We start from the raw sequence: 27,749 nt of genomic DNA, 5'->3' as shown, positions 1-27,749 counted from the left end.
CTGTATCCAAAAATATCCAGATATTTTACCAAAATCATGTGGTTTAAGGATTTAGTCGGTCTTACACCCGAGATAACACCCTCAGTTCACATGTCAGTGCATATATGACATGGGAAATTGTCTTTATTCATTTGCAGATACAAAGGTGGTTTGTGCATCTGTTTATCTTACAAACATTATTTCACTTTTACTAAGATACAGAATTTCTTTTAAAAAGAAAAAAAAAAGTCATAATTCATGTTCACATGGATACAGATCTTAGGATATATTCCAATGGAAATTAACAGTGTATAAAAGGCAAGACATTTAAAACACGGAAAAGCAAACTAAAAGTACAAATATGCAAACAACAGTAGACTAAAAATATTAGGGAAATTAAAGGAACATGTTGTTTTCCACCCTTTAATATCTACATTTCATTTACATTTTCTACATTTAAAATTGGTGTCTTACTTTGCCAACATCATCCACAATTTCTAAATATCTGATGTAATCTCAGATTTAAACTCCCAAATTTATGAAGTTTATTGTCAATCCGGCCTGCAAACTTTTTATTATCAACACTTTTGTCTACCTAACTTTCATGTCTGTAACGAACTAAAGATCTTCTCACTCACATTAACTCATTTAGTGAGATCAGAATCAATTATTCAAAATTTTAATTACTCTACAAAAATCAACATATTAAACACAGTCAGATATAATACAAGGTGAAGTGCTTTTTGAATAAATACCTGTGCAGAAGGCAGCAGAGCCTTTTCATATAGGTGGTAACTATTAAAAATATTACAGTGTATCAAAATGTAAATAATGTGCATTAATGGGGAATACATGGTAGGCTATTGACATTAGCAGAGAAGGAATTATTAAGCGTGTTAAATAAGTTGTGTTAAACAGTCACATGAACAACAATTATTAAACCTTGGGTTTCTGCATGAACTATGGATTGCTACAGGTATGACTCTTTAGTCACATCTCAACAGAATATTAAACAGAAGTGCTTGCCTCTTGTGTCTGGCATGAACAGCCTCCTTCATGGAGGTGTCTACAAACTCGCTGATGTTTTCCTGTGCTGTGACCATTGAACATTTGTAGAAAGCCAATCCATCTGATGCTTATTCAGCTTCATGTCTGGTGTCATTGATTTTTCACTGATGTAGCTGAACCCACAATTATTGCATGAGATGTAAAAACCTAATTCAGAAACAGTAAGAGTACTGTAAAAAGTAGAAATAGAATGCACTGATTTGTAAATCTCATAAACCTATATGCTGCATGGCATGATTCTGGCATCAGTGTATGAGCTCAGGAACCCTAACAGAAATCACTGTGAAATGCAGGTTAAAGCTCTCTCATCCAAAGATTAAACCATACGTGAACATAATCCATAAATGCCACCGAGTTAAGGCAATGCACTGAGGCAAAGTGCGAAATTCTTCTGTAGCCAGGCAAATCAAAATTTGAACTGTTTTACACTGTGGTTTATGTGTTGCAACTCATGAAGAATAATAAGAGAATTAAAAAATATGGGGCGGTCATCTGGGACACAGACCCAGATCATACCCCTAAATCACGTTTTCTACTTGTGTCCAGTCTGAACTATGCTAAACTGTCACTAAGACTAACAAATGTTCCATATATTCCAAATCCTCCTTGACTTTATGCGTTAATGGTAACAGTAGCTTCATCCTTTTTCTCCTCAGCAGCACCATCATCATGAACCTTATTTTCCTCAGAAGGTTGATCAGATTTGTTATCAGTGCCTGACTGCTTGATCTGTTCATCATCGGGGGCAGAGGAGATGAGAGGTGATTTTTCCTGCGTTTGATTATCATTGGAAGATTTCTCAGATTTCTTATCAGTCCCTACAGTTGAAGCAGGGATTGGTATTACAACAGTGTCATCCTCAAGATCATCTTCTCCAAACTTTTTCCTCTTGAAGCAACCGAGCTTGTGACAGACACAAAGAGAATCATTAGACCAAATAGCAATTTGGTGATCTCAGTGCAGTTATGGAGATTCAGACAACTTGATATAAAGATAACAGTCTTCAGGCTGAGTATAAACTCTCACCTTAAACAGGATGATTGTGATTATGATCAGAAGTAAGAGTCCCAAACCGGCTCCAGTTAAAATGATCAGCATTTTATTTGGGAGGATAAAGAAATCAACCCGAACTTCAGTCTGTTGGCAGAGAAAACACAAGATTTCAAAGTAGTGCCTTACCATTTTTAACATCACTCTAGTAAATAGTTTGAATAATTATAATAATTATTCATGTAAAGACTGAAGGTACCTTTTTTGTTGGAAATTTGAATGGTGTCAAATGGTCTTTATTCTGTGGGTAATAGATATAATAAATTAGGTTTACTGGAAAAGCAATGACAGAAATATGCTGTGGTCAAAATCAAACATACCTCTGGATCGTTCAGCACATACCGAGCGTCGTCATAGCCAACATGTACAGAACTTACAAAGTTAATCTTTCTGCTGTCTCCAGTGTATTTTTTCAGAAAAGCAACATTCTGTAAAGTAAGAGCAGATTAATTAATCTTAAGTAATTTATTATTTTTATATATGTGTAATGTGTATTCTGTGTGTATTTAGTACATACGGCTGCCTGTTGTGCGGCTTCTTTAAAGTGGACTTTTCCCGATAGTGTAAACTCAGCAGATGCATAGTTCTTCAAATTGAAAGTGTTGCAGACGATGGCCACGCACTTATTTTTTGGTAAGCAGTTCTGTTCCACAACCCCAAGAAAATGTTTTAAATGAGACGTATTATTCTTTTCATTACTTCTTCATCTGTCATAAATACACTGCAGTAATTGTGGATACTAATATGATGTTTTAAATTACATCAGTACAGTTGGAAGTATTCTCTAAACACTCAGTTTGATGTCCCTGATAGTTGCTTTATCGAATATTGTCAATACAGAAGAACCAGCTGTTCAAACCTTCTGTTTTTGAGGGGCAGCCAATCCGAAGAAAGTTGGATTAAGGGAAAGAAAATTAGATAAAGCTTCTTGTTTTAAATGGAGGATGAATTGAGAGGTTGTTGCAAAGTCATTTATAAGATAAGGATTACTTTGAACTGTGCGTCATGTAAAGTTAGTCTAATAGAGTCCAAGCACGAATAAATAAAAGCAGTAGCACAACAGCTTCCTTTTAAGGTATTAATAATTTTACAAGACCTCAATATTTTATTAAATCTCTTGTACTTACCTTAAATTTGTGGTTAGTAGTGGCTGTGCACTGTGTTTTGTTCTTAAAGAGAAAAAGTATGGTAAGCTTTAAGGTTCTATATTTTCATATGGAGCAGCAGTGTTCAGACACAAAATTACCTCCTTGACAAAGATTTGATAGCTTTTCATTTCAAAGCTATGCTCCAGTTGAGTTGGGAATTCCAGGGTGATGGTTGCAGGAAACTCCTTAAAACCAGTGTTATCTATCTGTAAATTGTCATAGACAAAATGGTCATTTTAAATAAATACATGTGGAAATATTCAGTTTTCTGATGAGAATCAGATGAAAATACTGATAACAGCCTTGTATCAGTCAGTTACAACCAGTTAGTTTAGTTTAGCAAGAACATGATCGATAATTTTGATTGATCAGCTGAAAACTGAAATCAATACGGGAAAGCCATCAACTCCTCTAATGGCCACTTGAGGCTTGGTCTAAACCACAGACAGTATAAAAGGTGGACGTAGGTTCTGGGTCTGAAAAGTGAAGCCAACAAAGTTCCTTAAACTTGCATTATTTTGAATGGCCTCCAGGGGGCGATACACAGGGTTATGAAAATACTTCTGGCTCTATAGAACCAGTCTATGGAAGAACGGGCCTGAACTCTGGAAACAAATTATTGATAGGCTAACATCTGATTTTGTGTCACCCTGACTAAATGAAGATCAATATGGTTTTAAAACTGCATCTTGACAATTAAAGTATTCAATGAGATCATTGATCACCAGTTGAGTTGGATAGTTTCTTGTTACAGAGTCGTCATGTGTCTTACCCCAGCGGTGCCCGACCCCGGGCCACGGACTGGTACCGGTCCATGAGTCATTTGGTACAGGGCCCCGAGAGTTGAAGCTCGGGTGTGAAATGTATGGTTTTCAGTGTTTTTATCATTAACTCTGTTTCCCTGGGTCTTTCCCCGTGTTGTAGTTGTACACACAACTACAACACGGGAAAAGTAAGATCTTATTTTGAAAGAAATATTTACGCGTTACCATGGTGACCAGAGAGCATTACGGGGCAGAGAGGAGGACGCTAAAGCTACACAATTACACAGAGTTAACGATTATTATTATATTTACGAAATACCGAGTTTTTGTCTTGGTCGTGTCAGTCTATTTTGTTGTATTTATCCGCGACACCTTAAAGACCGGTCCGTGAAAATATTGTTGGACATTAAACCGGTCCGTGGCGCAAAAAAGGTTGTGGACCGCTGTCTTACCCTGTATGTAATGTTCATTTCTTTAGGTGCAGTCTCATCTGAGGTGAAGTTCAGATAGGTAGTGCTGTCTTGGTTCCTGAAAAGATGATCGCAGCATGCCACTGAACAATTATACAACTACTGACTTGTAGAAATAGATTAAACATAAGGATACACATAATATTTTATGTGAATAGTGATACTTACACTGTTAAAATCATTTTAATTTCAAATTGCACTGGGATGCTTTCGGTGAGGGTGCTGGTCCTGTTTGAGTCTTGATTATCACTGAGCGTGAAAAAGACATTTCTTGTAAATATCAAAATAAATATTTTAGAGAAATGTTTATGCAGTAGATTGTTGTACCTTTTTGCTTCAATTATCATGGACATCTTGTCATTCCACTCATAATTATGCATGACATGGAAGGAAGATTGAAACGTTGCCTTTTTGTGGGAAGAAATGAAAAAGATGTTAGGCCTGATTCACAGATGAAGAGAAAAGATGTAAGGAGGAGAAGCTGGAAGCTAAGACTGAAGTTTCAGAGACTTGGTCATTTGTGAAACTTCACTTCTGTCTGTTAGGATGGTATCTGGATGTTTTATGACTCACGTAGGATCTACTGCGATACACAGGCTGGCTCACACCACATATGGTTTTGTTGCGTTCTTCTTGATCCCGGCAGTCGTGCGTTGTTAGTCTTGATGACTGTTTTAAGAAAAGAAAATGGTTGGTATGAGCTGAGACTCTAAAATAAAAGTTTTTACACCTACTGTGACATTTCCTTTGATACACTGCAGGTAACACTAAGTTTAAACTTTTGAAGGTTAAGCTATACTGCATAGTGTAGTGGAGGTCACCGAGGCATTGTATAACCTGACCATCATCACACACACACACATATATATATATATATATATATATATATATATATATATATATATATATATATATATATATATATATATATACACATATATATATCCTAACCCTAACCCCGTCATGCATATATATGATGTTTAGTCCATCTTAGTAGTTTGAGACAGTTCAGTTAAATGTGCAGAGCTGTCAGCTTTCAGGAAGTTTCTATAATTACATATGAAAATTAATATTTTAATATGAATATTTGTGATATTTTGTCAGCATTTTTCAAAGAACTGTCTAGAGGAAAGATTTTAAGGATGTGGGTATGAAGGGACATTTTAAGATTCTGCCTTTCTCTGTGATAAGCTGACTAGGCTTAACGAAAGGTTGCATAATGTCATCTTTGTCTTTATGGCAGGGCAAATAATTATTTGATTACCTGCTGCATTTATGTTTGAAGAACCATAAAATAACCATGGATTAGCCCAAACCTACACCGGAGCAGCTTGTTAATGATCTGAAGAACAGCATGTGTAAAACACTGTGCCGTAATGAACTAAAATCTTAAAATTTTGAAACACTTGCTTTGATGTTGTCCTAAATTCACACACAGGGGAAGGATGCAACTGAACATCACTTTAACCTGACAAGAGCAGGTGAGAAGAAATATCGTGCTATGCTTCACGGTGGACTGACTTTGCATTTCTAAGAACTAAATGAGTATAATATGCTTAAAAAATACTTATAAAAAAGACATTATATTCAACCTGTCGCAATCTGTTCATGTCCGTAAGCGATATCAAATACTGCCAATCTCAAAATGTTCTAGAAGTCCGTGATGACAAAAATAACGTATTCATCAGTAAAACACAGTAAACTTGCCAACATGTCTCCAAAAACCGTCTGCTCATAACCTTGTTGATGCTGAGCTCTGTTTTGATGTGCAAATGAAAATAGATTGCATGCATTTAGTTTCTCCTGCATTTTATTACACAGTGGTCACTATACGAGGATCAGTCAGTGATCACTTCACTGAGCTGAACATGCACCATCAATGAAGGGAACAACTGATCCTCTTAAAATGGGTTTGTATAGATGTATGCATTGAGTGGCTCCAGTAAGGTTATCTGCTTTTTTCATTTTAAAAAAAAGCAGTTTTCCACCAAAGTATTATTTTATTCTTATGGTTTTCATTCATTTGTAATTAGACCCAACAGATATGAGTAACCTTTCATTTAATTTCCCTTTTCCCAGCAAAAACATTGGTTAAGATTGTGAGTTTTAGGATTTTAAGACATAAGCAGAAAGAAGAGGAAATGCATTACTGGACAACCACAGGAAGGAAGTTAAGGCAACTTATCAGATTTTGTGCAACACAGCACAGAAATGCACATAAAATCGAGTTCCCTGCAACCTGTAAACTCTATTGTGTATAACCAGGTTGTCCTATAAGCTTTGTGAAAAGCCTTCAGTTAATCCAAAATACTGCAGTGAGATTACTGAAAGGACTAGAAAGACAGAGCCTATTTCTCCCATACGGCTCTCTGTTAAATGTAGAATTTAAACTCCTCTTCATCATATGCAAGGTCTTGTATGCGATGAGTGTTAATCCATTTTGAGACATAATTTTACAGTTTAATATTCATTTCCACCGCTTGTATCCTCAATCTCGTTCTATCACTCACTACCCACAGCTCGTGACCATAGGTTTTTCTGAAAAGTGGCATTTCAGAAATACTGTGTTTCTGAAAAATACAGTAGTTCTCATCATTGCTACACTAACAACATTCAAATTTATTGTCAACTGACTGATGATCTGTCATTGTCACTGCACTCCTTGTTGGCTTGCCTGAGAGAGGTCAAAGATTGGCTGTCGGATAATTCTCTCATTTTAAATGAGAAAACAAAATGAAATTATGGTGTTCAATAGCCATGTTCCTCGAGACCAGCTTGTTGCCTCTTGCTAACTCTCACTCTCTCCCGGGTGTCTATTTGGATATCTCCTCCATCTGTAGTTAAATCTGGCTTCTTTCAATTTCGCTAGATTTCTAAAGCTAAGCATTATATACCACACAGGAACCTCGAAAAAGGTATCCATGCTTTTGTGACCTCCGGGTTAGACTGTTGCAATTCTCTTTACTGTGGTCTCCGATAGGGATGGGTATCGAAAACCGGTTCTTGTTGAGAGCCGGTTCCCACTGTTTCAATTCCTTGGAATTGTTTGCCATTTTTGCAAACGATTCCCTTATCGATTCCAGTCGCCCCGAATGAGGTCACCACGTCGCGGAACGTCATTTATCTGGCAGGAAACACGGCGCCTAAGCGGCTTAAACGCTCAAAAGTTTGGTTATACTTTACGAGAACGGATGACAACAGGGCAACTTGCAATACTTGCAAAGTAGATGTTTCATTTAACGGAGGAAACACTACGAATATGCAAAAGCATTTGCTCACAAAACACACGATGACCTTAAATGAATGTCGTGTTTTTAATTCGCTCCGGACTCGTGAATCTCAACCCAGCAGCAGCGGTAACGTTTGCACGTCCTCTCCCGTTAATGCGGCAGGTAAATAATCAACTAACAGTGCATATTATGTTAGCGCGATCTGCCTTATTACAAAACCTGCCATTACTGTGCATTGAGGTGACCATGATGAGACAGACAGAGTCTGGCTCAGATGCTGGCAGTTCTCACTGCAGTCTACCGGTAGCGTCTCCTTTCAGGCCAGGATAGACGAATGTCACCGAGCAGTGACTGAGTTTGTGGTCAAAGGCTTGAACCCGTTTGCCACAGCAGATGATTTTCGGTAAGTGAATGTGTTTAATTGTAGGCAGGGACATTACTGAATATTCTTGTGTAATTGCTACAGAATAATTTATGTTATACTTTGTTATTGCTACAGAAGAATATTTATTTTATTATTTTACATTTACAATGTTTTTTCCTGGAGACCCTGTGACGCCCCATTGAAGAGCTGTAGGCTGGATCTCTGAAGCTCTCACTGTTGGGTTTGTAAGGCCATGTTACTCCTAAGTTTCTATCTTGTTCAAAGAGAAGATATAAAACAAAGTTCTAAGCTAATCGACCTTAGTGTTCTCCTTTTTAAAAAAGAATCGATAAGAGAATCGAATCGTTAAACAGAATCGAAAATGGAATCGGAATCGTGAAAATCTTATCAATACCCATCCCTAGTCTCCAATCTGTCTCTCTTCATAGGCTACAGCTTGTTCAGAATGCTGTGGCTCGCCTTCTTACTGGAGCTAAAAAAATTTGATCCTATCACTCCCGTTCTTGTTGATTTACATTGGTTACTTATCAAATATCGTTAAAAATTTTGCTACTCACTTTAAAACTCTGAATAATTTTGCACCCAGTTGTCTCACTGAACTTCTCAATCTGTACACTCCTTGTCGTGCGTGATGGCCCAAACTAAGTTTAGGCTGAAAACCAGAGGCGATCGTGTCTTTGCTTCAGCTGCTTCAACCTTTGGACTAGCCTCCCCGCTTCTATTCATGCCCCAGACTCTATCCAATCCTTCAAATCAAGATTGAAGGCTTACTTATTTAACCTGACTTTCCCGACCAGTTAATGCCCTTTCAATAAACTTATAATTAATTTCACTGCTGTTTTTTTTTTTACTTTTTAGTTCAGATTTTGTATCCATGAACTGACCTTCCTTCTGAATTGACATTTTACTTAACTCTTCTGGTCTATTAGTGCCTCCTTTCTGTCTGTGCTAGTGCTAGTGCCTAATCTGTACTTTGTTAATTGATTTATGTTGATTCTTTGTATCATTGTGAAGCTCTTTGGTGTGCCTTTGGGTTTTTAAACGTGCTATTTAAATAAAACTGTATTGTCTTGTAATGTATCTTTATAGTTACCTTTATAAGAGTCATCCTAGAGAAGGAGAGGCCTGGAGGATAGAACATTATAAGGCTGGTGTTGTATGAGTCATCACCATCATTTTTCAAATGTATAGTCACATTGAAGTAGTTATTTTCTGTCACCAATAATGTCGGAGTCCTGAGAGAGACAAACAACACCTAATATTAAACATATGACATTAATCGTATTATATCTGAGTCGTGTTTGTAGATATACATACTCGAATTTGAATTTGACATCCAGTTCAGCGATACAAGTGTCATTTTTTCTACATTGTTTCTCAAAAGGAACCTGCGAAAAATAAAACTTGTGTTTAATTGATGCCAGAAAAAAGATTTCCTTCCTAACACACTAAACTGAGGTGGTGAATGTGGTAAAATTGTACAGTGTTAAATTGACACTAGAGTGTTTCTATATAGGTTCACTCTTTCCGGTATTAAATGAACACTGACAGTGTTATATTTTAACAGGAGCCTAACACTAAGCAGTACTGATTTTCTAACACTGGAATATCCCTAACATTTTAGGTTATTTTCCAGTGTTTGAAAATGCTCAGTGTTAGTCGTTGTTAATCTTTAAACCTGACTAGGCTACTGATAACACTGTCAAAGTGTTCATTTAACACTCAAAATAGTGGATGTGTAGATGCAGCTTTGTCAATTTTGTGAATATTGATGTTGTATGTAGAACGTACCTCAACAGCAGACTGCTTTTTGCTGTCCATGTTCAGGGTGATGTTAGCAGTCTCACTGTCAGCTTGAGAAAAGTTTAATTTGATGCTGATCGGTGACAACGTGTCGATCACACATTTCTGTAAAGCAAAAGCAACAAGAGAGGAGCAATAAACACGAGGTTTGCTTTTGATCAGATTGAGAATATGTGCAAATATTATGAATTCAGCTTCATACGTGCATGTAGATGGAGAAGTTTAAGCAAGTCATTTCATCTTTCAGCTCATAGGTGGAGGTAAGACTCCTGGTTTTCGTATCAGTTTGAGTGAAGAAACCTCGATGTTTTTGTCTCATTGGGTCCACGGCGAACATGTATGTGATGTTCAGTCCAGAGCGCACATTCCCTGTAAACCCGCAGAGCAGGATTACAATAATGCATTCACAGGGTGCAGTCAGCAGCTGTTAAATGGTTTACTGAATGAGGCTCCTACCTTGTTTGCTCTTTGTTGCTTCTACCATTTCAAAACAGGCTGTTAAGGTAAGCATAAGTAAATTTCCTTCTGCACCCTGACAGTCAAGTTTCTCTGTGCTTATCTCCTTAGGGTGGAAAGATAGGTGAGCCATCACATTAAAGACGGGCTTGGAGCTGAAAGACATTTAAGAACAGTAATAAGAAAGTAGTAATGATGCCCTCTTTCAATACTAAGGTTTTATATATCAGGACATAATACAGTATAGCAACATTAGTTCTTTATTTTATATACAAAACCAAATCTGAAAAATTTGGGACACTTTATAAAATGTAACAACAGAATGCATCCATAAATCCATATTTTATTCACAACAGAACATAAAAAATATCAAATGTTTAAAATGAGAAAGTGGTCGAGTTTCTCACAGGTAATGATGGGCAGAAATTCACCAATTTGCAAAAAACTGCATCTACACATTATGGAGCAATTTGCGGCAACAACAACAACTTAAACTTTGTGTTTTCCCCCCAAATTAAAACTCAAAGCACAAGAGTTGTGCAAAGGGAGCTGTAACCCTAACACTAAGCACACTAACCCTACCTTAAGACAACAGCAGCGCCCTGTGATCCGATCACAATATCTGGGAGGCCATCCTCTTTGATGCCGACGCCCCCATCGATGGCCTGTCCAAAGAATCTTATCCCAGGTGTTATTTTGTCTCCTGTGATTCTCTGAAATAAGAGATTTCAATACTGAAAAAGTGTTTTCACACATATTTGTATGGCAGAGAAAAACGGTGTATTTACATTAAAATTTAACAAAGGTCTTATAAGAAATGCTACTCTTTGTGATGTAGATTTCACATGACATTTTGCCCATTCTCCTCCATCCTCTCTATTCTAATTTAATTGTATTTATACAGCACCAAATGACAACAACAGTCGCCTCGATGCTCTTTATCTAAGCCTTTTCCACTCACAGACAGTTGGCTGTTTTTGTGTTTTGCTTGTTTTGTTTTTTTAAATTCCAGAGATCAACAGTTTCACAAATATCAGCAATCATTCCAAAGTCAAAATCTATTAGCTCAAGTTGTTTGTTTCCTATTCTGATGTTTCATGTGAAGGTTAATTGAAGCCCTTGGCTTGTATTTTCAGGATTTTATCAGCTGGAATATGTTCACATGATTAGTTAGTATCATTAATAGTAGGATTGGTAGAAACTCTTGTCAAAGGAAAGAGACTGAGCTGCCTCATTCTCTTTCCTGAAACAGCCTTGCTCAATGATCTCCTTCTGATTGCTGACTCTGGACGCTCTTCAGTCCTGGTCCTACTGGATCCATCCTCGGCCTTTGATATGGTAGATCATATCTTTCTAATAGCTCTTTCTCGATCACTTTTGGCCCTTATCTCTCCTCTGCTGCACCTCTCTCGTGTGGCATGCCTCAAGGATCTGTCCTCGGCCCCCTGCTCTTCTCACTGTATATGCTCCCCTTAGGCATCTTTGTGAAGTACAACATTGCACATAATTGTCACGCTGACGACATACAGATCTATTTCGAATTAACTGATGATCCTGCTATGTCTTTGCACGGTTTTCGTGAGTGCTTGCGCAAAGTCAAAGATTGGCTCGCTTATCTCTCGTGTTTGACAGTAGTATTCCCTGTGGCCAACTCCGTGATGCCTTCGGTTCCTTTGATAGTTTCCTCACCGACACTGTTAATGGCCTGGGTGTGTTTTTGGATAGCTCTTTAAAATTTGACAAACAAGCGTCTGCTGTTGTCAAATCTTGCTTCTATCAATTGTGTCTTATTAGCAAAGTCAGGCATTATGTCCCGCATAGGGACCTGGAAAAGCTTATCCACACCTTCGTGACATCTAGGTTGGATTATTGCAGCTCCCTTCACTTTGGTCTTAACTCGACTCTTCTCCATAGACTGCAAATTCAGAATGCGGCTCGTCTCCTTACTGGTAGTGGGCGGCGTGTCTCTATCACCCCTGTCCTTGCTGACCTGCATTGGCTTCCCGTTAAGTATCGCATTCGATTCAAAATCCTGCTGCTTACCTTCCGAATTATTAACAATATAGCTCCAAGCTACCTCATTGAGCTACTTAGATTATACACGCCTACTAGAGTACTAAGATCATCTTCCCAGGAACTCTTGGTACAGCTGAGACCCTGGCTGAAGACTAGAGGTGACCAAGCATTTGCCTTGGCTGCACCCGGTCTACGGTATAACCTCCCCATTGCTATCCGCGAGTCTGATTCCATTCAATCCTTCAAACTGCGGTTAAAAACCCACTTATTTAGCCTCACCTTTTCTACCAGTTAATGACTGGTTGTTAGTTAGTTTAATGCTTATTTCTATCTTCAGTCCATTCTTAACTACTTTTAATCATTTTTAAAATTTTTGACTGTTTTATCCTTTACACATATTGTTCTTTTATGCTTTTATATGGATTTCTTTTGCTTCTGTGTTTTAAATGCCATCTAACATGCTAGCATGTTGGTACTTTGCCACAGCCTTGATCCTCCCCTGTTACTTCATCTCCCCCTCTTGTATGTTAAGCATTTTTTGTACACCACTGGTTTTAAATGTGCTATATAAATAAAGTTTGTTGTTGTTGTTGTTGTTAGTTAGTAAACAATGAAATGAATGCTACACGTGTACTATATTCAAATGAAGAAAACAATTACAGTAATACAAAATTATGTAATGTGTACTAAATTATACAATAAAATACTATTCCATTAAAAGTAAACACTGCTCAGAGATTGAGCTGACTTGCTGGGGATTTGTGCTGGTAAAGTTTTTTTTTGTTACTTGAAATGATACTTAAAATCATGGGATTCATGGCCAGCTGTACCTTAAAAGATTTTAATCTCAGTTGACTCAGCAGATTAAAGCACTACGATGGCTTTTAGCTTGAATTAACACCCTGTTTTTCTGTTTTATTGTAGTTTACATTATTTTATTTTAGCGTAGAGGCGATCGTGGCTCAAGAGTTGGGAGTTCGCCTTGTAATCAGAAGGTTGCCAGTTTGAGCCCCGGCTTGGACAGTCTCGGTCATTGCGTCCTTGGGCAAGACGCTTCACCCGTTGCCTACTGGTGGTGGTGGTTTTTTTGTAGTCTATTTCTATTTTCCCCGTTGTTTTCACTGGCTGACCTGTAAAGCACTTTGACAGTAGTATCCCCAACTGCTACTACTGCACATTCACCCAATATGTGTGTGTGTGTGTATGTGTATGTATGTATGTACATATATATATATATATATATATATATATATATATATATATATATATATATAAAATGTTCTTCCTCTACCCCCCCTCATTTTTGCACATGTCGAGCGTGTCAGGCTACATTTCACTGTGTGTTATACTTGTTTAACTATGCATGTGACAAATAAAGAACCTTGAACCTTGAACAACCTTTGACTATTACTTCCAGACACTTGAATATTTTTCTTGACCTAATTACTAGGGGTGCAACAATACACAAAATTCACGGTTCGGTTCGATACTTTGGTGTCACGGTTCGATATTTTTTCGATAAAAAAAAATGTTCATGCCTTTTTAATTTGTCATTTATTACATTTTCACGGCACATTCCGCACCACATCTCTGTGCGTTCATCATTTGTTTGAAGCCAGCTCACCTCCTGCAACTACTCTTCCGAGAATACGTGCTTCTTTTGTGATTCGGACTCCTTCTGACATTTCTTTGGAGGTGGAGTAACATCACAGTAATTGCTTAAAGGAGCTTCTTCGACATCTTTAAGAGTTCTAAACAAATGTCTGTCCTCCTCCTGAAAATCTTATGTATGCAAACACGCGTTGCAACTTCTTATCTTGTGCCCGTTTTTTTTTTTTTTTTGACAGCGAATGCGCACCTGCGGACCACTTATGTGCAGCCCTGGTTATTTAGCTTGTCGTATTGCAGCCACAGAAATTCTTTTGTCCATGAAACCATAAAGCTGCACTTTCTTTTTGCCTTATAGTCTGATTTGTCATAACTTTTTCGTTTTGTGGTAAGCTTTTCTTTGGCTGTCACTTCTTCACCCTGACCTGTCTTATTTGGCTCAGCAGAACTAAAATATTGTGGCGAGCTCAGACAAGGAGGAGACGGAGGTACCGTTTGGTCTTGCTTCCCGTGAGCTAGCCAGGGAGCACAGCCGTTTATTGACATCTGCAGAAGGACACTGTCGCTAGCTAACTGCTCAGCGCGGCAACAGCACAGCAACAACAACAACAACAACAACACCACACAGGCCGCCCTCTGACCCCGGAAGGACACACCGTCGCAGCGAGAGGGCATCACCCGTCACTATGGCAACATAAATAAAACATAACTGTACAAACAGAACCCCGAACAGCCCTGACCCGCTACATAGCCCCCACCTAAGGGGTCAGTCGTCCCCGACGACCCCATTACCCCACACAAAGTCCTGCAAATGTCCAGGTGCCTTCTTTTGGCGCACCGGATGGTCACGACCGGCGGGGGAAAAGTCACTGGGGTCAGAACATGGGGTGCCACCATCATCCCACTTCTGACACCAATGTGGCGAGCTCAGACAAGGAGGAGACGGAGGTGTCGTTTGGTCTTGCTTCCCGTGAGCTAGCCAGGGAGCACAGCCGTTTATTGACATCTGCAGAAGAACACTGTCGCTAGCTAACTGCTCAGCATGGCAACAGCACAGCAACAACAACAACAACAACAACACCACACAGGGCGCCCTCTGACCCCGGAAGGACACGCCGTAGCAGCGAGAGGGCGTCACCCGTCACTATGGCAACATAAACAAAACATAACTGTACAAACAGAACCCCGAACAGCCCTGACCCGCTACAATATATATCCTGCTGCTTTTACACACGCACTCACATAACGCTCAGCGATTCTCTGCTCGATCAACCTCTCACATGTTTAAGCTGCGGGAGATTTCACTTGTCATGTTTGCGTAGTAAGCTAACGATTGATAAGACGATGTCAGAGGAATTGGTGCGCAAATTATCATCACTCACCAATCAGTGCTATCGCTCTCTATACACAGTTCACGTGATTGCAAAGTGAAAGCAAAAGACAAGGGCAAATTCAAACGCGATTTCAATATGTCACATATTGACAGTGGCTCACCGATGCCAATGACATAATTACCCAGCTACATTTCCGAAAGAATGCAAAAGCATTGACATATATTTTTCCTTCCTATGATAGCCCGACAGGCAGGGCAGAGATAGATTTTGGTAGCCCGACTGGAAAAATCGCTAGCCCCTGGACGTTGGGCAGGCGATATTGCGAGCCCTGTATCTGATTAAGGAATCACTCATCTTTGGAAAAGAGAGTTTATTACAGAGAAATGGCTCTTTCCAAAATAAAAGCTATACTATACGCTTCTTCTGGGCTATATTCTCAGCAGCATATTAAACATATCAGGTCCCGTAAGGAGAATCATGTGCTAACGGCTGTCTAAATGACTCGGGTAAAGTTTGTAGCATGCGTGTTTGTTGTTTTTGTCTGCTTCCACTTGTCTTTGCACTAGGATGATGTCAGCGTAAATGTGCAGTCATATTCGTTGTGTTCCCACTAGTGCTGTCAGCGTAAATCTCGTTGAAATGACGTTAACGCCACAACACGGCAAATCTCCATTAACGAGCTACCGCAGATCGCCCGTGCATGGGGCTGGACGGCCAACACGTTAACGAGCTAACTGCGCTAACACACTAGCTCCCACCCATGTAATTGAGCATTGCGTGGAACATCCAACATACTGTTTTACTTTAGTCCATGACGCGCTTACCTTCAGGGTCATACATCACATGAAAACCAAAATAGTTCCAAACGCCAGATCTGAATGAGGGTGGGGGAGGTTCAATTTGCCATGTTGCAAGGAGAGCTTAACTTCTGTCTCGCTAGCTTGCCTGCTCAGTGAATCTGCGTTCGACTACTCCGCCTAGGCTGCACTGTCGAGCGCAGATCCACTGAGCGCTCAACACAGACAGCATCATCAGAAGGAAAGTTGATAAAATAAATTAAAAATGTATTTGGTATTGTTCATACATATGCGTACTGAACCGAAAGCACTGTATCGAACGGTTCAATATCGATAAGAGTATCGTTGCACCCCTACTAATTACAACATTCCTGTCAGGTTAGCAAGAACATTTCTGATCTGATCCTCTGTTTTCCCCCTTTTTAAAAAAAATGTAAACAGCAGACATCTTTCTTTAAGTGATGCTCCCATTTTTCCAATCTTGTGGCCAAAAAAAAAAAAAAAAAAAGACAAACAGGAAATAAGTAAGCTGTCAAACATTGTTAATAGCAAAAACAAGAATTTCACTTTCTTTTAGTTTAACATTTATTTTTAAGTTCAGAGGAATATTGTTATTGGATGAACAAGAAAAGTCAGCTAAATATGTTGATTTAGTAAAGTCAAAGATTGAGAAACTTAAAAAGTTTCTCATGTTACTTTGATATTTTGACTTTTCTCAGCTTAAATTATAGTGATGTCACAGTGGCTATGTCCTTCTGTGTCCATTTATACACGCATGAGGTTTTATAAGTTGTATAAGTTCCTACGATGCTGTTGCTGAATGTAACTTATGTAAGTGTTAAGACTGAGACAGAAAAATGTTTTTAAAAGTAAATTCAAAATTACTGAAAAATATTTCACTTGTTCCAAACCCATTGCTGTTTATGGTTACTGTGGTTTCCATGTCCGTCTCTCACCTGGCTGAAAGTGCTGCGTATCCCTCTATGTCTGTCTCCAAGGTAGATATACACAGCACCTCTGTTATCATCCTCAAGCGGAGCTCCGACAGCAACGTCTCGGAGTTCATCTCCATTCAGGTCTGCGAGGCTGGATATGGTGGTGCCAAATCTACCCATGGATGGTCCCATCACAATCAGTTCACTTTTCAGTTGCAGCTATGAGAAAAGAGGAGATTAGTTCATTGAGTTTGATCATGAAAGCATTGAATGTCACACTGTAATATCACAAAGTGGTGGCTCACCTCATCAGTCAGAGTGTAGATGTAGATCTGACCTTCTTTCTTCTCCTGAAGCTGGTAAAACGTTGGCGCTCCCACCAGCAGGAAATCAGTGTCACTGTCTGAGTTAATATCCACCGAACACAGCTCGGCGCCGAAGTAGGAACCGATCTGACAAGTTAGTTATATCATTAGTTCAGTGTTGTTTTAATTATAGATTTATATCATTTAGGGATATAGAAAAATGTGCCTCAAAAATCATCAATGCAGGGAAAATGCTTCATGTACAGAAAACACAATATTACTGCCAGAAAATATGATTTCACAAAACAAAATAAACATGCTGACAAAAACAAGAATCCCTAAAAACAGTTACAGAAACCGACATGTATGCCTGCAAAGTAAGTTTAATGCTTTACGGTGCTTTGAACAAGTTTTATTTTTGAACTGTTTTTATTAAATCAAACAAGGTGCCAGTGTAAGGAAGTTCTTTGGTTTCCTCTGTGTAGCCACAGAGTTTATTTGCCTTTGCACAAGTCTGGAAAGTTGCAAACATTGAACGCTATCATCATTTTAGACTCAGACTACTAGTGATGCATTTCATATTTCTTTCACTCCCATCTTTTCAATCCCTGTACGACATCATTACTGCAACTTGGTGACTTCTGTCTTCTCTCTCCTTTAAATTGTGTTTTGTCATGTTTGACATTTGTGGTTTATCTCCATGCTCTTATTTTCTGTCTTATTTTATCTCAACCAGTCTGCTAGATGTCTGTTCCTGTTACTAGAGTTCAATCAAGTGTTTGATCATGCTGATCGTCTGCTTGTTGTGGTTCTCTAATATTTCACTGTCTTTACTTTATAATATAGAGCACCTTTCTATAATTGTTAATGTGAATTGCTGATCTACACATAGAAGTGATTTAAAATAGAAATAACAGTAGATTTGATCAAGAATATTTGCATTTATTTCAAGGCAACACTACAATCAGGTATCAACAATGACATGGAGACATAGAATTACTTCCAAAGTCAAACGGAGCCATATGAAGAAAAACAATTAAAAGGTACTGACCTGGTCTCCAGTTATTCTTTGTGCTGTGGTCCACTTGTTGCTGTTTTGTTTGAAAAGTACAACCTGTCCTGTGTGCTGAAACCGGGGTGCACCCGTGAAATACAAAGAAACCCCACTTCTCTCTCCAACAGAGACAGAATATCCTGCAAGAGGCAAATATAACACACAACATGTTTTTATTTGAAAAACTAATGTGTGTATTTGTTGTACTTGGAAGATATTAAAACTGATTTAGACTGGAACCTTCCAGAGTTCATTTGTTCTAGTGTTGAGCCAAATAACGAAATCTTATTTTAAAAAAAGAAACATCAGATAATGTGTAAATAAAGTTTACCCATGTAGGAGTCCATCTCCATTTCTTGATCCTCAATTGTTTCTGTTTTATCTCGACGTTCTTGGAGAGAACCACGCCAGCTGTTTGTTCCCACTGAACCCAGAATCAGTGTATCCTAAAAACAGGAACGCACAAGTGGAAATGTGGTGAGTTTTTGTATGATATGTATAACTATGTAACTATATATATATATCTATGTGCACTGAACATCCATATTTTAACTTTCATGTAGAGTCTTAAGCACAAGGCATTTTGTTTCACCATGGTTTATTAAAGTTTTACAGTAACAGGGCAGTTAATGCTGTTGAGAGTTTGCCTGAATAACTCACTCTCCAGCTCCGGTAACTAACCTTCCCCAATACACACTCAACATCTTTCATGCAGCACAACCAAAACAGTAACATTGTAACAGAGATCCTGAACACATCACGATAATATACCATATGATATAAACACACACACACACACACACACACACACACACACACACACACACACACACACACACACACACACACACACACACTTTGAACCTACACTGAAGCATGTAACCTATGTAGTTATGTGCCACTTGCTGTGTAAGATTTAATAATTAGGATTAATGTGTGATGTTTGACCGTGTCATGACCTGTTGTGATGAGCCAAAGCCAAAGGGTAGCCGGAGTCCTGACTGGCCTCTGGCCAAGACCTTGGCCGCTACCTGACCCCTGCAGCTGTGTTTGGACGGGTGAGAAAGTTACCCAGCAGCAGGGTGCGGGGATACTGGTCCCTATATACTAGGGGACCAGAGGACACCCCCAGCACTTTCTTCCCCTCTGCTGTTTCTCTCTGTCCGTCTCTGTGTTGCTCTGCTGTCTGTGCATAAGGCTGTACACCCCGGGGTTTTGCTTTGCTTGCTTTCTGCTTTGTAATTTTCTTGCTAAATGTCTGTATGTATTTTTCCTGCTGTTCATATGATTCAGTGTATTAAACTCTGTTCCAAGAATTCTACTCTTTTCCAGAGCATCTTTTTGAGTGTCTTGATTTTAATTGTATCTAAAGAGGTTGGATCTCCACATCGTTGGTGGGAGAAGGTTATCAGGATGGCTTCAAAATTTGCGACCACAGAAAGAGGACAGAAATCTCAGGTATGATTAGAAAAGAATGTATAAGATCAACTGTGTCATCTGACCTGATGCAGCTGGACTCATTTTTTCAGTTATTCAGCAGCAGAAATTAAGTTTTAAGCCTTTAAACAATTCAGCTTCAGCTCATGTTGTGTGGTTTCTAAGCCTTTACTCTGATCCTCAGATGAGTTTAAGGTGCTCAGATAAATTTTGCTCACCTTGTTGAAAACAGCGCTGAATCCACTCTGAGACATTTCATCAGTCAGGTTTCCTGCTCGAGCCCCTTTGGAACCTAAATATGGATCATCAGGGAGTACACGTTACAGCTGCACATGTGGAAGATAACATATACTTTTTAATTGGGGAAAGAAATTAGACGCCACCTTCCACAGCAAAGATCTTTTTCTGAAAATTCTCCAGTACTCCTTTGAGTCCATCATAATTCTCAATTTTGAAGGCATTTTTGTCTTTTGGTTCTGAAGCGATGGCCCTAAATTTATCCAGCTTTGCATCCTTGATCTGAAACCAGAACACAGCTTTAAAACATGAAGGAGTTCCAAGTCTGACATCAGCATAAGAAAAAGATCAGTTCTACACATTAGACTTGTTCTGACCCACAACAGTAAAAACTAAATACATTAAAAGGAGCCACTAAACAGAAGAAAGGGGAGACATGATATATGACATTACCCCAATAACAAGACGAATTATATTTTTCTCATCATATTTTTTAATTATCCCTTTTCTGTCTGTATCAGAGGGATCTCCGTCTGTGATTAGAATCAGAGCTTTAGTTGCATCAGGAGAGGCGCCTGCAGCTTTGTTGTCAAAGATTTGATCACTGAAACAAAAGTAGAAAACAGATTTTGTCACACTCAAAATAAACGAAGCTGTAAACATGAACACATTAACACTAAATAAAACTTACAAAATGAATTCGAGGGCTCTGTGTGTGTTGGTGAGAGTTTTTAAATGTTTGTCATCCTTAAGTTTATCGAGAGCACGTCCAGCTGCATAGTCGTTGAAGTCAAACACTTTGTGGACTGTTGTGGAGAACTGAACTGCTGCAAACTGAAAAACCAACATAAATTATTTAGATACGACACCAAACAGTATATCTTATATATACAGTATCGTAAAAAATAAAAGCTGTGAATGCTTAAATGTTGCAGTAATGCAGTGACCTTGATCGATGTGTTCTTCAGGCTGTGCATTATATCCACAATAAAATCTTTATTCTTGTTGAATTCATCTTCAGTCATACTCGCTGATCCATCGAACAGAAAGACGAGGTCCACTGTCTTTTTGGTGCATTCTGGAAAAATAATAAAACAAAAATATGTCTGTATCCCAATACCATAAAATTTATGAAAAAATAAAATAATTTAGTCATCATTTGAACATTAAGGAATGCCTTTTCAAAACACACTTTACTTTGAAACGCGGGTTTGAAAGAGGAAATTTTCTGGAGTTGATCCGAGAGCTCATAACAAATACTGTTCAGATAGGAGTTCTCATAGCATTCATGCACCAAACTTGGACTGCAAACCTAAATCAGAGCATAAAAGTTAAATAAAGCTCCGCATATTAATTTGTTTTGCTCACAGTGATGAGGAGAGAGAGTGATTTACTCACAGTGAATCTGGAGCCGGAGGAATCAGCAGCGATCGACAAGCCAAGATGTTTGACTGCTGTTGTGTTTGACTGCAGGTCCTCTGCAACTGAAGCATTTTATTATAAAATACAAACTTTTACAGTAATGTATTTAGTTGTAAGTTATAAATTGTGTAATATTCTGTTGATACCAGTAGGGTTGAACCACTTGTTTTGGTGAGGTTGGTAAATTCCTCCAGATCCATTTAGCCTGAGAGGTGCAGTGACGACTATCCTGTGGAAAATGATGACACTAATTAAACAGGAAAAGTTCAAAGTCCTGGCAGATCTATACAAATTTTTTGAAACATAGAAAAAAAATGTTGTAGCTCTGTTGTGCATTTACTTTTCCAGATCACTTGGATCAAACTGGGTTCTGTGTGTCCCTTGAATTAAATGAGTGCGACACCCCAGCTTTGATTTTGAGTTAACAACATCAACTTTAATATTTTGATGGCATGCTATGTGTGTTGCTGTGCTCCTTAAGCCACCTTAAACATTTTCGGTTAATTTGACTGTTTTCAGTAAAATGAAAGCAGCTACAAGTGCTCCTATTTTAAAAAAATTTTTTTTTAAATTTAACTCTGCAGCTGCTGATTTTTAAATGCAATAATTAGTCGATAATCTTGTCTTGCATGAAGCTTCTGGTGAGTGAATACACACTTTGAAAGTGCATCAGCATGACTGAAATTCACCTGAAAGATTTTTGTTAGCAAGCAGAGAATCACTCTGAACACTTCTAGCAGCGTTACCACAGCCATAGTAAATAACCGGCTGCTCTTTATGTCGCGGCTTAGCTTTTCTAAAATGACGGTACATAAAATACTGAAAGAAATGTCCCAGAAATTGAAACTTTTCATTTCTCTAATTACTCTGAACATTTGGGTTTGAAATACAGCAACAGTTTTAACTAGAAAAAGACGCATTTGCTGTTTTAAGCAGCGCGTTAGATTAGTCACAGCAGTATTCAATGCTCAAGTCAAAACCACAACCCATCACAAGAGGCTTTCGAATGCTAAACTGGAATCATCTCACATATTCATTTTAATTTCAGCGAACATACCTTTTGTTACCATCACCAGACTTGTACTGTAGCACTTTGTATCCATAGAAATCACCTGGTTCGCCCTCGTGTTTCTTAGGCTCTGTCATTTTGATGTTAAAAGCCAAACAGGCGGGGATGGTTGAAGCTGAGAAAAGGAGAAAAATATGATCAAAAGTTCTACCAACTTTAAAATATAAAATATCTGCATTTAAGAAGAATACAAATAACTGAAGTTTTAATAATATATATTAAACATCAGAGATAAATCCTGAAGTTGCACTAAGTATAGTTGGTAGGGATACGCCCCAAAAACTACCCAACAGCATGTGTTCATTAGTAGGTTAGAGATCAGAGAGTCAGCTTTTTGTCCTTTTTGTCCATTTAAGTTGTTTTTTTTTTTTTTACTTTAGTGACAATTGAGGGAGAGATACCAGGATAACATCACATAGTATGGATCTAGCTGGAAAAGAAGTGAATGCATGAGTATTATTGTGTACTTCACTTTCTGAATGTGTTTCTGGACCCTAATTGGGAACACAAGTTTCACAAAATGATTGAAGAATAACGACTCATCAGGAAAGTATTAAAGTTGGTATCAAGAAAGATGAGGACTGTTAGAAGCAGACTCATGGGTGCAGTTTAGAGGAGTCACTTCCTGCTGGCCATTTAAACAGTTTCAGTCAGAGAGAGAAGCATAAAAATATAAAAGGACAGAAATTCTAGGTCTGAAAGTGAAGCCAAGGTGACACCACCTGAAGCTCACATTCTTTTTAATAACAGCCACAGGTGAGATGACAGTAAACACTGTCCTAATAGGTTTACACGCTCATTAGTTCCTTTTGGGTTATATAGAATAAAACATGTGGTCAATTCTAAAAGTCCAAAAGAAGAAGAACGAGGGTGAGTTCACTGCTGCACTTTCACAGTCACACCCACTCAGTCTCTCCCTTTCTGGTATCATCCAGTTTTAAAACATGAACAATTTGAAAAACGCCCTGCTCGAGGCTTCATCGTCAACATCACAGCTGACACGCAGAGAAAATCTCAGCCAAGCACTGGTGAATTAAGTGCAGTCGCCCTTCTTCTCCTGCTTCTTATCTTATCCGCAAAATAGTTACTTCTATTTTTGGAGAAGAGTTAGTACTTATAAGACACAGTTCAGAAGGAGGACGAGAGATACCATCTGTGTCATTTCACAGAAGCTCCTCCCTTGTCAAAACCTGGCATTTACCCACAATGCAACTCAAACCACAAGAACTTTGACAGGAAACTGATGTGGTGAAATAGAGATAAATGGTAAATGGCCTGTATTTATATAGCGCTTTACTAGTCCCTAAGGACCCCAAAGCTCTTTACATATCCAGTCAGCTACATTGTAACCACAGCCACCCTGGGGCGCACTGACAGAGGCGAGGCTGCCGGACACTGGCGCCACCGGGCCCTCTGACCACCACCAGTAGGCAACAGGTGAAGTGTCTTGCCCAAGGACACAACAACCGAGACTGTCCGAGCCGGGGCTCAAACCGGCAACCTTCCGATTACAAGGCGAACTCCTAACTCTTGAGCCACGATCGCCCCGATGAAATTAAGATGTCTGATGAGCTCACTTCTTAATTGTATTAGAAGTCTGCAGATGTAAGAGATGATAGTGACACACTTCAGGCAATTTATACTTTGCACAGCTCACCATGGCAACATTAAAGACTTTATACACCTCGTGGGCTTCCCCCTTTGAGATCACAGCAGAAAAAAACCTCATTCAGCTTTCTGCCACCGTTGTTAACCTTATTTCAAATCTTGGAGTGAAACCGTCATTCAGGTGCTCGACTGTGCAGATGTGTGTCAGTGCAAGTAAAGACAGGATGTGCTGCTTAGCAAATACAAGCAGAGGCAAATGTAAAAGAAATAATAGGCACTTTGACAAGCTGCAAAAATACGCCCAATCAACTGGGAAACCCATTCATAACTTGACCACATTCAGCAACACAAGATAAAAATAGTTGTATAACTGAGGCAAAATTAGAAGCGTAGCACATCAGTGTCACAAGTCGGGGTAGGCTTTTGCAGAAAACTGGTTCCCAGTAGTCCCATTTCTTGGAATTGTCCAAGGAATGGGACTACCGGGAAGGAATGGGACTAGTCTGCCTGCCTGTGGTCCCACTTATCAGCAGCTGATTTCACTTCAGCTGTCAGAGGAAGAAAATAGTGACGCTGTCTAGAATGTGGAAATGAGCATCTATATTATTTTTATTGCACAATTGGACGAGATAAACGGTAATGTGGAAAACTGTGTCGAGGACAGAACCAACCGTATTATGCTGCTCCAAATACAAGAAAAAACAGCATGCTAACGCTATGCTAACCATGATCCCAGAGTGAAAGCTGGGGTCTTTCACTCTGGGATCAGACAACCAGACCCTGAACTTCAACAGGTAACAAGCAGTCAGGCCGCAGCCTCCCTTTCTACCTGTTCATGTTTCTAAAGCAGAATCACCATGGCGATTCTTTTGTGCTGGTTTTCATGTTTTCTTTCTGTGGTTAGTTTTGTTCTACTAAGAGAAAGATCTTAGAAATGTGTGTCGTCATTAGGGATTTTGTGTTGGTGTGTGTGGCTGTAGCCTCAAGTTTATACTGTTAAATAGTGATTATGAGACAGTGTTTCAGGTATTTTACAGAGTAACATTAACGTAATGTAACGAGTAGTATAGCAAATTACTTTTTCCTGGGAGTAATTAAGTAACATGTTGCATTACTTTGAAAAAAAAAAGTATTCTGTGTAATAATTCATTTTATGAGTAATAAGTCCAACACTGATCACAACAAAGACAGGAACTACCTCACAAACATGCACAAACATTTGAACCGCAGCATGGATGCATGACTGTAACTTCTTTATTGCTGCTTAGCAACTCTCAAAACTGAGCCAATGACAACCCAGGGACAATCGATGAGTCATATCATATTGATAATGGAATCCAGATCACAAATTTCTTATCAATTCCCATTCCTAGTCACAAGTTTTCTTTTCTTTAGTCTATTTTTTCATTTCTGTAGATGAGTAGCAAATTAATTAACCACGAAGCATGAAAATTATTTACATGAACAAAAAGATGCAGAAAGGTTAGTATAGTAAATAAAACCAAATGTTGAGCTGAAATAGATATTGAAATTATAGAAAGTAGAAAAACAAGATAACTGAAGCAACATTGTGTAACTACTTAAAAATAAGATTAAAAAAAAAAGTGCACAGGAAATGTATCTAGTTTTGTTTTGGTAAGTTTTCAAACGTGTCAAAGATAACAGTGTCAGAAAACTGATGGGGGGAAGGGGGTTAAACTGAGTGTGAGTCCGTGCACTTTGCGAGGTAGGGCCTACAGCAGGGGTGGGCAATCTCAGTCCACGAGGGCCGGTGTCCCTGCAGGTTTTAGGTCTCACCTTGGGTCAACACACCTGAATCACATGATTAGTTCATTACCAGGCCTCTGGAGAACTTCAGGACATGTTGAGGAGCTAATTTAGCCATCTAAAACCTGCAGGGACACCGGCCCTCGTGGACTGAGATTGCCCACCCCTGGCCTATACAGTGCTGCTTTTTTTTTATTTATTTTTTTTATTTTTTGCTCCATCGCTTTAATTTTGTGATTTCATGTCACTGTATTATTACGGGTAAATAAAATCATATTAATTCACTACATTTTTGGCTAATTTTCACTTGGTTTTCTCTCGTATTTATTTCCTATTTATTCCTATTAAATGTCTCAAAACAAAAAGCATGAGAAAGCATTTCAGGTTTACAGGTTGCCGTGCTGACGCCTGTCTCAGCTACACCCAGATCTGTCGCAGGGTCAAACTAAACATTTTTAAACCATACTAACTAAAATGAAATGAGGAAACACATTTGGAAACTAGCGAAACTGAAGTGAAATTAAAAAAAAAAAACAATATAAAAAAGGAAAGAGGAATTAATCAAATTCTCAAACTGTGATGACTCATTTAAAAAATATATACATCTCTTTGCACCTTTCAGCTCCTTGTTTTGGCTTTAAAGACACAGAACCTTGAACAGCTGTACACACCTGGATCTGCTCAGCACCAAACAGCAGTAAAACGGTGAACATAATGCAGCTGAAGGGTCTTTGACCAGTCCGTCAATGTAACATTAAAACACGTGCAGCCCCCAGCCCTCATGCACTGAATCTACTGTATTCAGCCCTCTGGTTGGGCGGATGGTTTGGATGAGCTTTTCTACAGCTCAACACAACTGAAGCAAACATAACTCAACCAATGAAACCGGATACTCAATTAAATCTTTATTGTTAAGTTGTAAATCCACATGAAGCTGCATAAATAATTCAAAGTGTGTCTAGCATGCTCCTGTTCTAAACACTCTTCCTGTGAGGATTTCCTGATTAGTTTCAGTTTTTTTCAACACCAAAACATTTTTCTTTCATCAAAATAAAAATTTAGACTTCTAAAAATAATATAATGAAAATATACAAAGCAGCCATGCCTGTCCGCAGATGAACTCTATCTCAGAAATGACAATAAATTCAATCATTTTGAAACTTACCAACAATCACCACGAAGGTGAGGAAATAGATGTGCTGTCGCCAGTGCATCTTTCAGGTCTAACACTGCTGCTGAAGTTTCTTCAAGCATGTGCCTGTGCAATACTTCCTGTGAAGGGCGTTTCCGTAACAGGTGGTAGAGACAAATTTCTCACGACAGTGCGCTCGACAAAGTGTTTATCTTCGCTTCCTGCTTCCTCTTTTTTCGGCAATTCCTTAAATCCTTCACTTTTCACTTCTTTAAAAAGAAATGTGAGAATTTTATTGAAGGGAAAAAAGATGGAAAAAAGTAGAAATAGCTCTTGATTGATGAGCTAGGACCCTGGACCCCTCATAAATTAGATCTAAATGTTTTCAGAAGAGCTCCAGCCGAGTCTTTTGAACAAAACAGCTACAACCGGTTTGCGGTTATTCAGTCTACTGAGTCAACAAAAGAAACTAGGAGTCAGCACAGTAATTTCCTTCAAGGACTTCTTAACATTTTTATTTTATTGGATTTCTGCTTTTTGTTTTTCAGGTTTAAAATATATATTTTTTAAATATAGTAAATGAAGTGTGTGAAAGCTTTCCACGTCCACACAGTGATTGCTGTTTACAGCTACAGCACCATAAATGCATAAGAAGGTTTTAAAATCGTGGTGGGT

General features: G+C 38.7%; 1 protein-coding gene across 1 annotated transcript; it reads right to left on the bottom strand.

Annotated features, from left to right (window-relative positions):
- Positions 1-801: 801 nt before the first annotated feature.
- On the bottom strand, positions 802-27,486 carry LOC146631227 (integrin alpha-M-like). Its single transcript, XM_085355203.1, has 31 exons — positions 27,108-27,486; positions 22,556-22,682; positions 21,645-21,727; positions 21,475-21,560; positions 21,274-21,388; positions 21,024-21,154; positions 20,768-20,910; positions 20,530-20,680; positions 20,223-20,358; positions 20,058-20,131; positions 18,734-18,848; positions 18,400-18,542; positions 17,349-17,495; positions 17,065-17,262; positions 10,936-11,066; positions 10,354-10,508; positions 10,100-10,266; positions 9,886-10,002; positions 9,412-9,482; positions 9,188-9,329; positions 5,053-5,148; positions 4,807-4,886; positions 4,648-4,728; positions 4,462-4,537; positions 3,344-3,451; positions 3,225-3,266; positions 2,615-2,740; positions 2,418-2,525; positions 2,297-2,338; positions 2,074-2,184; positions 802-1,950 (listed from the first exon to the last, which is right to left on the bottom strand). Exons 1-31 carry the CDS (start codon positions 27,154-27,156, stop codon positions 1,660-1,662), a joined length of 3,642 nt encoding a protein of 1,213 aa, XP_085211329.1. The 5' UTR covers positions 27,157-27,486; the 3' UTR covers positions 802-1,659.
- Between the last annotated feature and the right edge of the window lie 263 nt (positions 27,487-27,749).

This window comes from Diplotaxodon limnothrissa, linkage group LG6, assembly GCF_057381915.1.
Source record: "Diplotaxodon limnothrissa isolate DT_005_m linkage group LG6, D_limnothrissa_male_GT1.1, whole genome shotgun sequence".
Classification (NCBI taxonomy): domain Eukaryota; kingdom Metazoa; phylum Chordata; class Actinopteri; order Cichliformes; family Cichlidae; genus Diplotaxodon; species Diplotaxodon limnothrissa.
This window is presented reverse-complemented; position numbering and strand designations above follow the sequence as displayed.